Here is a 12829-nt window from a genome sequence, read left to right on the forward strand (position 1 = left end):
ACCCGGGTCCGCTGGTGACACGATGGAATTAAAAGAGCTCAGACCCTCACTTATATAGAGGTCGGAAAATGTCATAAGTATAAATAGATACAAGCATAAATAAATGTAGGAATAAAACATGAATAAATAAATGAATAAATGCAGATAAGATATATCCAGTGTTTTTTGGGTAGATCCAGCGTGTGGGCTGTGGCTCGCTGGAAAGCAGCCGACCCACGACCGCAGGGTTTGCTTATAGAAGCTACAGCTAAATGAGATAATGCAGTTTATAAATGTATTCCTGATATGGTTTAGCCTTCTCAGGCTACAACGTGGTTAAGTTTATGAATAATATTAAGGAATACGAATCCCTCTTTGCAATGTTTACTAGCCTCCTATAGGCTTTTCAATCACAATCGTTCAACTGGAATGAAAACAATATTGTTAACATGAAAATAGGATTTTATGTCCGTTGTTTAGGGTTATTCTAAGGCTTTACTCATTGGGAACTCGGTATGAGATAGAGCGCAACTGTTGAGATTTCCAATTTGCCTGTTTTACACGCTTTGACCAACAGGGGGTTTATGTTCAAATGAAGCCCATGATGAAGCCTCATGAGATGAACCCTTTGCGAACCAATTGGCTGGAAAGCTTCAAAGCTTCATAAGGCTTCATCTTGCCATCACTACCTGCTTGCCACCTAAGACGCAGTTAGAGACCAGTACTGCTACTGAGCCGGAAGGAGAAGTAGCTTCGATGAGATGTAGCTTGAGCCCTGCCTGCCTGCAAGAGGGGTTGTGGTTGAAGCCGGAAGTGGGAGAAGCTTCGCAAGCGATGAGGGCCCGTTCCGCGTGAAGGCCGGAAGCGCCGCATTTGAGCGGCCCTGATGCCAGTGATGCCCTCTTGAGAGACTGAAGGCGTGTGTCAATTGTTTGCCTGAAGTAGCCCATTTCCATTAAGTCGGAGGAACTTCCGTGGAGCTCAGTATCCTTGTCTTTTTCTTCCGCATCCGGGTTTGCGGGGTGGCCGGCTAGAACCGCTAGCCGACTGGGGAACGCCCCCTGTAGCTTAATCCGCAAGACTGCGGAGCTGATGAATAAATACCCGGAGCTGGGAGGAAGCCCTGCTGCTGCTTGCGCGTTGACACCTGGAAGACAGCTGATGGAAAAGGGGAGAGCATATATAGAGGGATTAACAGGTGCGATGATTAGGCTTGTGAACGGAGGGAAGTGATAGGTTAGCTGAGGAGTGGCGCTCCCTATCATTTAGTGAAGGGAGCGAGTATTGCCATGACGCGCAATACAAAGTGATAGGTCTTCCTGCCTGAACTTGCGCTGAGCTTCATTTCAGATGAACTTCTTTATTCAGATGTGACCATTTACTAAAGACAACTTACATTTACTTTAACAACTAGCAGTGGATATCTAACATATATATTTTAAGAAACAGTCAACTTTTATGATTGCAGACTAAATGTAGTACAAGAAAAATAAGAATATGAACAAAAGGACTGTGGCAGTGGGGTGTGGTTAGAGCGCCGGCTGCTGGAGGGATGGGGCTGGCTCCAGACAGCTGGACAAGGATCAGGTAACCAGGTGAACAATAAAGCATTTCAGTAACCTGGTTCTTGTCTCTTGGTCTGGGTCCTGGGGGCAGAAGGACTCGCCCCAAGAAAGCCTGTCACTGGCAGCAGTGTTCTGTTTGTTTCCTAAAGTATGGATGTATTGTTTGCAAGCTGTGGCCAGTCAAAGAAGCTTTCTTTTAGGCAAGCCTTCCTCTCCTTCTGTCCTTTTTAACTGGGTGAGCAGGAAAACCCTCACAACGACATACACAAATGTATGGTTGTTCAAGCATTAGGTTCAATGTTAATGAAACACATGAGATCTCCAGCAGTAACAGAGAGTCAGTGAACTGACCTGAGAGTCTCCAGTCTGCAGTCTGGACTCTCCAGAAGATCTCTCAGCAGCTCCACTCCTGAATCCTGCAGAGCGTTGAGACTCAGGTCCAGATCTCTTAGATGGATGTTGGACTTCTGAGCTGAAGCCAGAGCAGAACAGCTGATCTCTGACAAACTGCAGCTCTCCAGTCTGAATAAAGAACACATGATGTAACTTTAGAAAACAATGTTCCTGTTTGAAATAACTCCAGGTTTAATAATCTGCTCAGAGCTGAAGAAGGTCAGAAAGTGGAAACTCCAAACAGGTTAAAAACTGTAAGATACAGAAAGAGGGAAAGAGCTCTCATTCATATTAAAGACAACGTGCTTCTACTTCAATAAAACGAGGAGACTTCACATCTGAGACTCTGCTCCATCTACACTAACTCATGATGTGCAGCCAGACAAATACAAACCACAGAAACTGATTCAACTCAAGATCACAACGTTTACAAAGATCACAATTCAGGATGAATTTTAAATGTGAAGAAAAACCTCCAGAATATGTATTTTAGGAACAGTGGAGTCATCAAATCACAGCATCTTCAGAGTGAACTATTCAGTCAGTATCAGCATCATGTAGCTTCAGGAACATGTTGGAAACAGCAACCACTGAACATACTTGTTAGTGTTGGATCGTTTTAATATAACTATTTCATTATTGTATTTGATATCATTAGTTAAAATCATGATGGAGAATACAAGATGAATTTCAGCTGTTTAAAAGGTTCAGAGTGAATTCTGCAGTGAAGGTTTTTTGTTGTTATATTTAAATGTAAAGATCAACATTATTATTATTAATGCTAGAGTTGCATAATGCCGCATGATTGCCAGTATGGCTGCGGCTAATTTTGGTTTATTTCATTTTTCAGTTATTCTGTGCTTTTGCCCCCACTTATTGTGTTTTCCCTGTGTTCCTGTTTCAGTTACTGAGAGCTGAAGGTGATGGTGTTGGTGTCCGAGGTGGTGGCTTCCCCCGGGTTTTTGGATATTTTCTCCGTGTGATTGTGTGAGTGTGGAACACGTGTGACCGGGGTGACTTAAGTTTGTTTTTGCGGGATCCCTCCACTCATTCGTTGACCCTCTCCCCCACTGGTAAGCCTCAGCCCCCTTGTTAGTTTTCCTTTTTGGATATAGCCCTGTGTGAGTGTTTTTAAATTGTATTTTTACTATTCTACACAAATAAACTGTTCTATTTTTGATAGTTGAACCACGTCTCTTGTTCCATGAGTAACCAAACCTCTGTGTCCTAGTGACTTAAAACTTGTTATATTTCCCTGGGTGAATTCCCGGGGTGGCGTTGTCGGACTTAGTGGTTTAACCAAACTACTGTTAAATCAATATATTTCTTTTGCGGCCGCTGCCACAAACTGGCATTATGCAACTCTAGCGTTAAGAGGCTCAGTGAGGATCAGAGTGATATCAGCCTGATGTCTGCAGCTCAGAGTCAACACAACTCTCACATATTCATCTCAGCACACAAGTTCAAGATGGAGAACTGACCTGAGAGTCTCCAGTCTGCAGTCTGGACTCTCCAGAAGACCTCTCAGCAGCTCCACTCCTGAATCCTGCAGATCGTTGAGACTCAGGTCCAGATCTCTCAGATGGATGTTGGACTTCAGAGCTGAGGCCAGAGCAGAACAGCTGATCTCTGACAACCTGCAGTTCCTCAGACTGAATAAAGAAAACATGATGAGGATAAAAATCAGTTTATAATCCAATCAGATGTTCAGGTTTATTAAGTGTAGCTCAACATTCCTGTTTCCTAATCAATGAGCTTTTCCCTGAATTACAGTGACTGTCTTTCTGTTATTGTGGATCATCATAATATCAGCCTTCTGTTCATTATCTGTGAAAACATTGAAATCAATGGGAAGCAAGAAAAACATGTATGCTTCAGAGATCAATGTAAAACTAATATTAGTTCAGATGAACTTCTTTATTCAGATGTGACCATTTACTAAAGACAACATACATTTACTTGAACAACTAGCAGTGGATATCTAACATATATATTTGAAGAAACAGTCAACTTTTATGACTGCAGACTAAATGTAGTACAAGAAAAATAAGAATATGAACAAAAGGACTGTGGCAGTGGGGTGTGGTTAGAGCGCCGGCTGCTGGAGGGATGGGGCTGGCTCCAGACAGCTGGACAAGGATCAGGTAACCAGGTGAACAGTAAAGCATGTCAGTAACCTGGTTCTTGTCTCTTGGTCTGGGTCCTGGGGGCAGAAGGACTTGCCCCAAGAAAGCCTGTCACTGGCAGCAGTGTTCTGTCTGTTTCCTAAAGTATTGATGTATTGTTTGCAAGCTGTGGCCAGTCAATAAAGCTTTCTTTTAGGCAAGCCTTCCTCTCCTTCTGTCCTTTTTAACTGGGTGAGCAGGAAAACCCTCACAACGACATACACAAATGTATGGTTGTTCAAGCATTAGGTTCAATGTTAATGAAACACATGAGATCTCCAGCAGTAACAGAGAGTCAGTGAACTGACCTGAGAGTCTCCAGTCTGCAGTCTGGACTCTCCAGAAGATCTCTCAGCAGCTCCACTCCTGAATCCTGCAGATCGTTGTGACTCAGGTCCAGATCTCTCAGATGGATGTTGGACTTCAGAGCTGAGGCCAGAGCAGAAGAGCTGATCTCTGACAAACTGCAGCTCTCCAGTCTGAATAAAGAGAACATGATGTAACTTTAGAAAACAATGTTCCTGTTTGAAATAACTCCAGGTTTAATAATCTGCTCAGAGATGAAGAAGTTCAGAAAGTGGAAACTCCAAACAGGTTAAAAACTGTAAGATACAGAAAGAGGGAAAGAGCTCTCATTCATATTAGAGACAACGTGCTTCTACTTCAATAAAACGAGGAGACTTCACATCTGAAACTCTGCTCCATCTACACTAACTCATGATGTGCAGCCAGACAAATACAAACCACAGAAACTGATTCAACTCAAGATCACAACGTTTACAAAGATCACAATTCAGGATGAATTTTAAATGTGAAGAAAAACCTCCAGAATATGTATTTTAGGAACAGTGGAGTCATCAAATCACAGCATCTTCAGAGTGAACTATTCAGTCAGTATCAGCATCATGTCGCTTCAGGAACAAGTTGGAAACAGCAACCACTGAACATACTTGTTAGTGTTGGATCGTTTTAATATAACTATTTAATTATTGTATTTGATATCATTCGTTAAAATCATGATGGAGAATACAAGATGAATTTCAGCTGTTTCAAAGGTTCAGAGTGAATTCTGCACTGAAGGTTTTTTGTTGTTATATTTAAATGTAAAGATCAACATTGCATTATGCAACTCTAGCATTAAGAGGCTCAGTGAGGATCAGAGTGATATCAGCCTGATGTCTGCAGCTCAGAGTCAACACAACTCTCACATATTCATCTCAGCACACAAGTTCAAGATGGAGAACTGACCTGAGAGTCTCCAGTCTGCAGTCTGGACTCTCCAGAAGATCTCTCAGCAGCTCCACTCCTGAAACCTGCAGATCGTTGAGACTCAGGTCCAGAACTCTCAGATGGATGTTGGACTTCAGAGCTGAGATCAGAGCAGAACAGCTGATCTCTGACAACCTGCAGCCACTCAGTCTGAATAAAGAAAACATGATGTAACTTTAGAAAACAATGTTCCTGTTTGAAATAACTCAATGTTTAATAATCTGATCAGAGCTGAACAATGTTTTAACGTCAGCAATGATGTAGAAACAAATCCCTGATCATCTGGAACTCTCTGCAGCAGTTTCTCTCATCAGATGTTTAACAACTCCTTCATCTCCCTCACAGCTCATCAGTACTGACAGCATCTCCACTGACTCATGGAGCACAGAGTGAGTCTGTGGAAGCTCAAACACTCTCCCTCACACATTCACCTTCTCTGATCTTTGTTATTCTTAAAGTTTGGATTCCATTTCCATTTGGAAATACAGAAACAAATAAAAGCATTCAAATGTCTTCAGGCAAATTCTGAAAATCATAAACACAAACAGATCTGTATGAACTGCAGTCAGTGAACTGACCTGAGACCCTCCAGTCTGCAGTTTGGACTCTTTAGTCCAGAACTCAGCAGCTCCACTCCTGAATCCTGCAGATCGTTGTGACTCAGGTCCAGATCTCTCAGATGGGAGGGGTCAGACTTCAGAGCTGAGGCAACGACTTCAAATTCAGTCTCTGAGAATCCACAGCTAGAAAGTCTATAATGACACATATATCACAACTTGTGTTAGTATAAAAACAGAGGAAACATTTATTTAACTTACTGAATTGGAAATGGAACAAGTTTTAACATATTATGTCGATTTACTTTAATAATAGAGTTTTGTTTATTCATTGTCAGCCTGTCAGACATTATTTTAAACTCTTAAGCATTGTGGTAAACACAGATCTGATTTCATGTTTAAGAAACTGCAATGATATATTAATAACTGCTTTCACCGATAACTGTAAATACTGCTGTATGTTGTGATCACATGCTGCTCTGAGAAAACCTCTAAAGTCTTTCATGTGTTTGACATGTCGCCTCCATCACTCAAAATAATGTGAAGAAAAGAAAAAAAATTTAAAATGTCACAATATATAAATAGAATAACTGGATCATTTAATTTTGCTCTCAAAGTATTTAACATCAAACATTTTATAATGTTTATTTGAAGAAATAAACTTCTGATCCACATCAATTTATGAAGCTAATCACATCTGGACTTACTTGGCCTTCCTGCAGTTCCTCACAGCTGGAATCAGTCTCCGTCGTCCCTCAGCTGATGTGTGGTACTTCTTCAGGTCCAACTCATTCAGAACCTCCTCTGACATCTGCAGCATGTAGGCCAGAGCAGAGCAGTGGATCTCAGAGAGTTCTTTCTCTGATCTGTTCTCTGACTTCAGGAACTCTGTGATCTCCTGATGTACTGAGAGGTCCTTCATCTCTGACAGACAGTGGAAGATGTTGATCATCCTGTCAGGAGAGATTTTATAACTTCTCATCTCCTTCAGGTTGTTGATGGCTCTCTGGATGACTTCTGGACGGTTGTCTGTGCGACCCAGCAGACCTCTTAAGAGTCTCTGGTTGGACTCCAGAGAGAGGCCGTGGAGAAAGCGGACAAACAGGTCCAGGTGGCCATTTTCACTTCTGAGGGATTTCTCCATGGCTCCGTCCAGGAAGACATCCAGGGATGGGTAATCCTGATCACTGTTATCACTGTTCTCATAGGGCCAGTCTCCCTGCAGGAAGTCCTTCAGTACCTCTGTGTCTCTGTTGGTGTAACAGTGGAACATGTAGACTGCAGCCAGAAACTCCTGAATGCTCAGATGAACAAAGCAGTAGACTGTTTTCTGGAAGATCACACTCTCTCTTTTGAAGATCTCTGTACAAACTCCTGAGTGCACCGAGGCCTCGGTGACATCAAGACCACAGCGCTGCAGGTCTTCTTGGTAGAACATGATGTCTCCTTTCTCCAGATGTTCAAACGCCAGCCTCCCCAGCTTCAGAAGAAGCTCCCTGTCAGCCTCCGTCAGCTGCTGTGGACTCGTCTCATGTCCCTCTTCATACTTCTGCTTCTTCCTCTTGGTCTGGACCAGCAGGAAGTGTGAGTACATGTCAGTGAGGGTCTGGGGCAGCTCTCCTCTCTGGTCTGTAGTCAACATGTGGTCCAGAACTGCAGCAGTGATCCAGCAGAAGACTGGGATCAGACACATGATGTGGAGGCTCCTGGAGCTCTTGATGTGAGAGATGATTCTGCTGGACAGGTCTTCATCACTCCATCTCCTCCTGAAGTACTCCTCCTTCTGGGCGTCAGTGAAGCCTCGTACTTCTGTCACCCTGTCCACACACTCAGGAGGGATCTGATTGGCCGCTGCAGGTCTGGAAGTTATCCAGACGAGAGCCGAGGGAAGCAGCTTCCCCCTGATGAGGTTCGTCAGCAGCACGTTGACTGAGGACTGCTGAGAGACATCAGACACAACCTCATTGTTTCTGAAGTCCAGAGAAAGTCTGCTTTCATCCAGGCCGTCAAAGATGAGCAGCACTTTGCAGACAGCCAGCTGCTCTGCTGTGAGCTTCTGTAAGGTTGGATGGAAAACATGGAGCAGCCTGAGAAGACTGTACTGCTCACCTTTGATCAGGTTCAGCTCCCTGAAGGAGAGCGGGATCACCAGACTGACATCTTGGTTTCCCAAACCCTCGGCCCAGTCCAGAGTGAACTTCTGCACTGAGAAGGTTTTTCCAACTCCAGCGACTCCGTTGGTCAGGACCGCTCTGATTAGAGTCTGTTGGTCAGGTGAGGCTTTAAAGATGTCCTGGCACTTGATTGGAGTGTCATGGAGGGTCTCTTTCTTGGAAGCTGTCTCCAGCTGCCTCACCTCATGTTGGGTATTAACTTCTTCACTCTGGCCTTGTGTGATGTAGAGCTCAGTGAAGATGCTGTTGAGGAGGGTTTCACTTTGATCAGTTCCTTCAGTCACACGTTCACATCTCCTCCTCAGACTGAGCCTATGTTCATCTAGAACCTCCTGCAGACCACTATCTGCTGGAAGAGAAGGAAACATGAGAGAATCAGGAAATGCTTTTGAGAATCTGAACAGTCAGGGTTTTAAATGACATGATTTTTATAAAACATTTTAATGTCTATACTTTACAACACAGAACATCCTGGACATGGAGACTCCAGAAGGAACCACAAATACTAGCTGCCAGATATTTATACTCTCATACGTAAATGTTATATAAGTGCTGGGCTAATGTAGTAATGTCTGAGTAAGACAGAAAGCGTTTTTTAGGGAAACACTGCTGTCCCACGTGAAATATTTGTGTACACACTTTAAAAGCAAAGCCTTGAAGAAGGGATCAGATGATACAGTGTTTCTATAGAAGAGCAGACACCCAGCACCCACACAGCGGTAAAGAGGCTGCACGTGTTCGGCCTCTTACTTTGTAAAATGCTCCATCTTTCTCCACACTGAGGACAGCAGGAGTCTCCTGATGGAGGAAGCTGCTCCCAGTATGAGGCGATGCACTGTCTGCAGAACCAGTGTCCACAGCTGGTAGAGACTGGATCCTTCAGGACGTCCTGACACAGAGCACAGCTGGACAGCTGCTCCTCCACAGGAACAGGACTCTTCCTCTTCCCTCTGTGGAGATGAACACATCCTTTACAGCACTTTACATTAGAGGAGCTGATTCTCACCAAAGGTACAACAAGGTGGCAAATTCTACTTTCATATTTAAAATAAAGTCTGTATCTCTAGATGATTGTTCATCCTGGTAAGGGAGATAGAGGTTAGTTCTTCATATCATTAGGAAACCACACAGCTTTGTGTCTGGATTCATAACATCAGCTGAATTCATCTGGAACACTTTAGCACTTTGAACCCAATTTACATCGAATTTGCTGTGAATACATTTCAATAAACAAATGGAAAGGATACCAAGATAACAACGTAATGATATTGATTTGAGTTAATGCTTCGTCAGGTTTGTCTGCAACACAACGAGCAAAACAATTTAAAATGTTTGTTTTCTGAATGCGATTGGTTTCATTGAAGCTAGGCTAGGCTAAGTGGTTCTCAAACTTTTTCTGTCAGGCGCCCCCTTTTGGAGAAAAGGAAGAGATCTAAGGATACATCTCTCAACACCCATATGAAACAGAACTGTTAACAGATTTTCTATTTCTTTATGGATATTTTACAAATCACCCTTTTAAACTTTATTCTTTTTTTACTGTCATATAGTATTTCATACCTGCTTTTCATGTATTCTCTTATTTTTTTATAACTATAATGATCCTATAAACGTGTGCCTCAAAAATAATTGTTCACATTAATTGTGGCCAAAATGTTTGAGACCCGGCCACTAGCTCGCTAGCACCAGAAGCTAACAACAACGATCTCCGGTACCGGTGCGCTCTCTCTCTCGCACGCACACACACACACACACACACACACACACACACACACACACACACACACACACACACACACACACACACACACACACACACACACACACACACACACCACACACACACACACACACACACACACACACACACACACACACACACACACATACACACACACACATACACACACACACACACACACACACACACACACACACACACACACACACACACACACACACACACACACACACACACACACACACACACAACATGGCTCGTTCCACACACACACAGAGCAGAGCTTGAATGAAACACAGAGACCCAGACGTACTTGTACTGTACTGTATCATATTATTTTCGAATCAATACTTCTTTTTTTTCAAAACCATTTTTCCTCCTGGTCTCTCGCGCCCCCCCCCCCTGAGAAACTAGGTTAACATTGTAGCTGCTCCATCAACACTCAAAATAACTCCATCCAGTCATTAGAACAGCAGCTATTATATTGTTAGCACCACAGACAGTCTCTGGTTTATACAGGTACATGAATAACCCTGATTTAATATGAGGTGCTGTAGAGCTCTGGCTGCTGATGTTCCCTCTTCTGATTTATCTCAGCATGTCAGTGACGACAGGAGCAGAATCTCAACACTGTTTTTGTAACAGAGCGTCACAAACTTCACACTCAAGTTTTAACTTTTCAAGTTGTGTGAATACACGGGGATATGAATTTCACAGGTTACAGTAGAAACAGACTCTTACTTCCTGTCTGAGGGTCCGGGTTCATCTCTGAAGTCTGGAGGTTCATCTTTAGACCGGTCACTCTTCAGAGACAGACAGCTGGGGACTGGAGATGTGTCCTCTTCGTCTTCTTTAAAATCACTCATCTTCTCCAGTCTGAGAGACAAACCAGTAACACTGCACACACACACACACACACACACACACACACACACACACACACACACACACACACACACACACGCACACACACACACACACACACACACACACACACACACACACACACACACACACACACACACACAAACACACACACACACACACACACACACACACATACACACACACACACACACACACACACACACACACACACACACACACACACAACCATCATAATGACAAACTTGGGTTTCAATGCAACAACTCAGTCAGACTTCAGGCAGGCTGCTCTCCATGTTGACTGCGCTGGGCTGTTACATGTTATGTAACTCTGATGAATCAGAAACCAGGAAATGGATACAAAAGTTCACAACATTTGAAGATGTCACTTTCGACTGCAGGAAATAAATATATTTTAATTTACAGATTATTTTCTGACATACAGTATAACAGAGTAAATGATTAATGTGTTGAAAAGCAGATCCTGGTGTTAACACTCACCCTGTTTTTCTCCTCCTGCTCTGTCGAAGTGTAAAATGGAGTCTGGCAGTCGGACTTCCTATTTTCTCTTCAACATCCTTCCCTGTCTGTAGCTCCTCCCTTTGTTTCAAAACCAGCCTCATCAAGTGGACAGGTACAAACAGGGATTCTTTTCAATTGCTCTCACAGTAAGACAGTTCCAAAAACATGTATAAGAAAGTTAGAAAATAGACAATCAGCTAAAAACAAGCAACTCAAAATTATAATACCACAAAGTGCAAACAAATCAGCTTGTGAGGTTGTTTTGAGTACTCTAGTGTTAACTGTGCAATATACCCCTGCCATCGGGGTGGATGACGCCGTCATCTACCTGCTGCAGAGGTCCCTCTCCCACCTGGAGAAGGCTGGGGGCTCTGTGAGGATCATGTTCTTTGATTTCTCCAGTGCCTTCAACACCATCCAGCCCCCGCTCCTGGGGGACAAGCTGCAGCTCTCGGGGCTGGACCCCACCTCACCTCCTGGATCCTGGACTACCTCACCAACCGTCCACAGTACGTGAGGACCCGGGAGTGTCAATCAGACACCATCATCAGCAGTACGGGGCCCCCCAGGGGAGAGTGCTGGCCCTGTTTATCTTCAAATATAACAAACATATATTTTTCAACATAAGAAGTTCAAGTATTTATTTTTCGGTGAAGAAGGAAAAACTAAACGGAAGAAACAAAGACTCACAAAGAAAGTCAGGGATAGGGATGTGTTTGCATCAAATGTGTTTGCATAATAGTCTTGACATTGTATACTTTTACGGTTAGTGAATGAGAAGGGGATTAATTACATTGCATTTCAAATGTCAAGACACCAAAAGATAAAACCAAAACATGAACGTTGATGAAAAGTTGTTGTCTTAGATTAAATCATATTTCATCCCTAGTCACACTTGCAAATCAAACAATAACAGAAAGGGGTTTTTAGAACCAGGTTTCCTCCTTCTGATGGCTCACACATACATGGCATTTGCCTCGGTGTATACCGGAGCATATACAAACACAGGAAGTTGGAATATAGAAAGAAAAGTAAACAACAACAACAACAAATGTAAGTGTAGAAAAGGGTAAACATCAGGTAGCTTTTTATGTTGACAAATATTACGTTTTACCATTCATAATAATGCCTTCGACACAGGTTGCTTCTCTTCTCTTCACCATGACATGTCATAATGCCACATGTCAGATCTGCTGGTTTGCATAACATCAAACTGGTTCCAGCTCTTCCAGTCCGAGGAGAGTCTGACTTCCTTCCTCTCTCTCTTATCTTGTAGGTCCTTGCTTCAAAGGTAGGGATCGAGGAAGGCTTTTATCAGGAGAGAATCAACGATCTGGATCAAATCGTAGCGGGTGAAGATTTCCATCAGTGATCGTCAGTGTGGTACGATCCAGATCCAGATCCAGAGAAACACAGCAGGATGTTAAACCTCACTGTGATTCCCTTCAGGCAGAATTATTGCCTGTTTATGCTGTTACATTTCCTCTGACCTATGACCTCGGACACTGTGACTCAGGGTCAGTTCACTCCTTTGAAAATGAGACTTTCTCTACATGTTGAGATGTCCTTCAACAAGTGG

The 12829-nt window shown here is 43.1% G+C and overlaps 2 protein-coding genes across 2 annotated transcripts in view; both read right to left on the bottom strand.

Annotated features, from left to right (window-relative positions):
* The window catches only part of LOC307034976 (NACHT, LRR and PYD domains-containing protein 12-like), a gene marked incomplete at its 5' end in the record, with an annotated part of 103001 nt that overhangs the window by 15897 nt on the left and 74275 nt on the right, over nt 1-12829 (bottom strand). The gene's annotated exons all lie outside the window — the stretch shown is intronic.
* Nucleotides 4024-11252, bottom strand: LOC307037597 (protein NLRC3-like; the record flags this gene model as incomplete). The annotated part of the gene is made up of 7 exons (XM_079678652.1): nt 11230-11252; nt 10585-10740; nt 8853-9052; nt 6636-8451; nt 5950-6123; nt 5351-5521; nt 4024-4066 (listed from the first exon to the last, which is right to left on the bottom strand). The coding sequence occupies exons 2-7, from the start codon at nt 10707-10709 to the stop codon at nt 4024-4026; spliced, it is 2529 nt and encodes an 842-aa protein (XP_079534778.1). The 5' UTR covers nt 10710-10740; nt 11230-11252.

Source organism: Notothenia rossii (assembly GCF_949606895.1).
Source record: "Notothenia rossii genome assembly, chromosome: 4".
In the NCBI taxonomy this organism is placed as follows: Eukaryota; Metazoa; Chordata; class Actinopteri; order Perciformes; family Nototheniidae; genus Notothenia; species Notothenia rossii.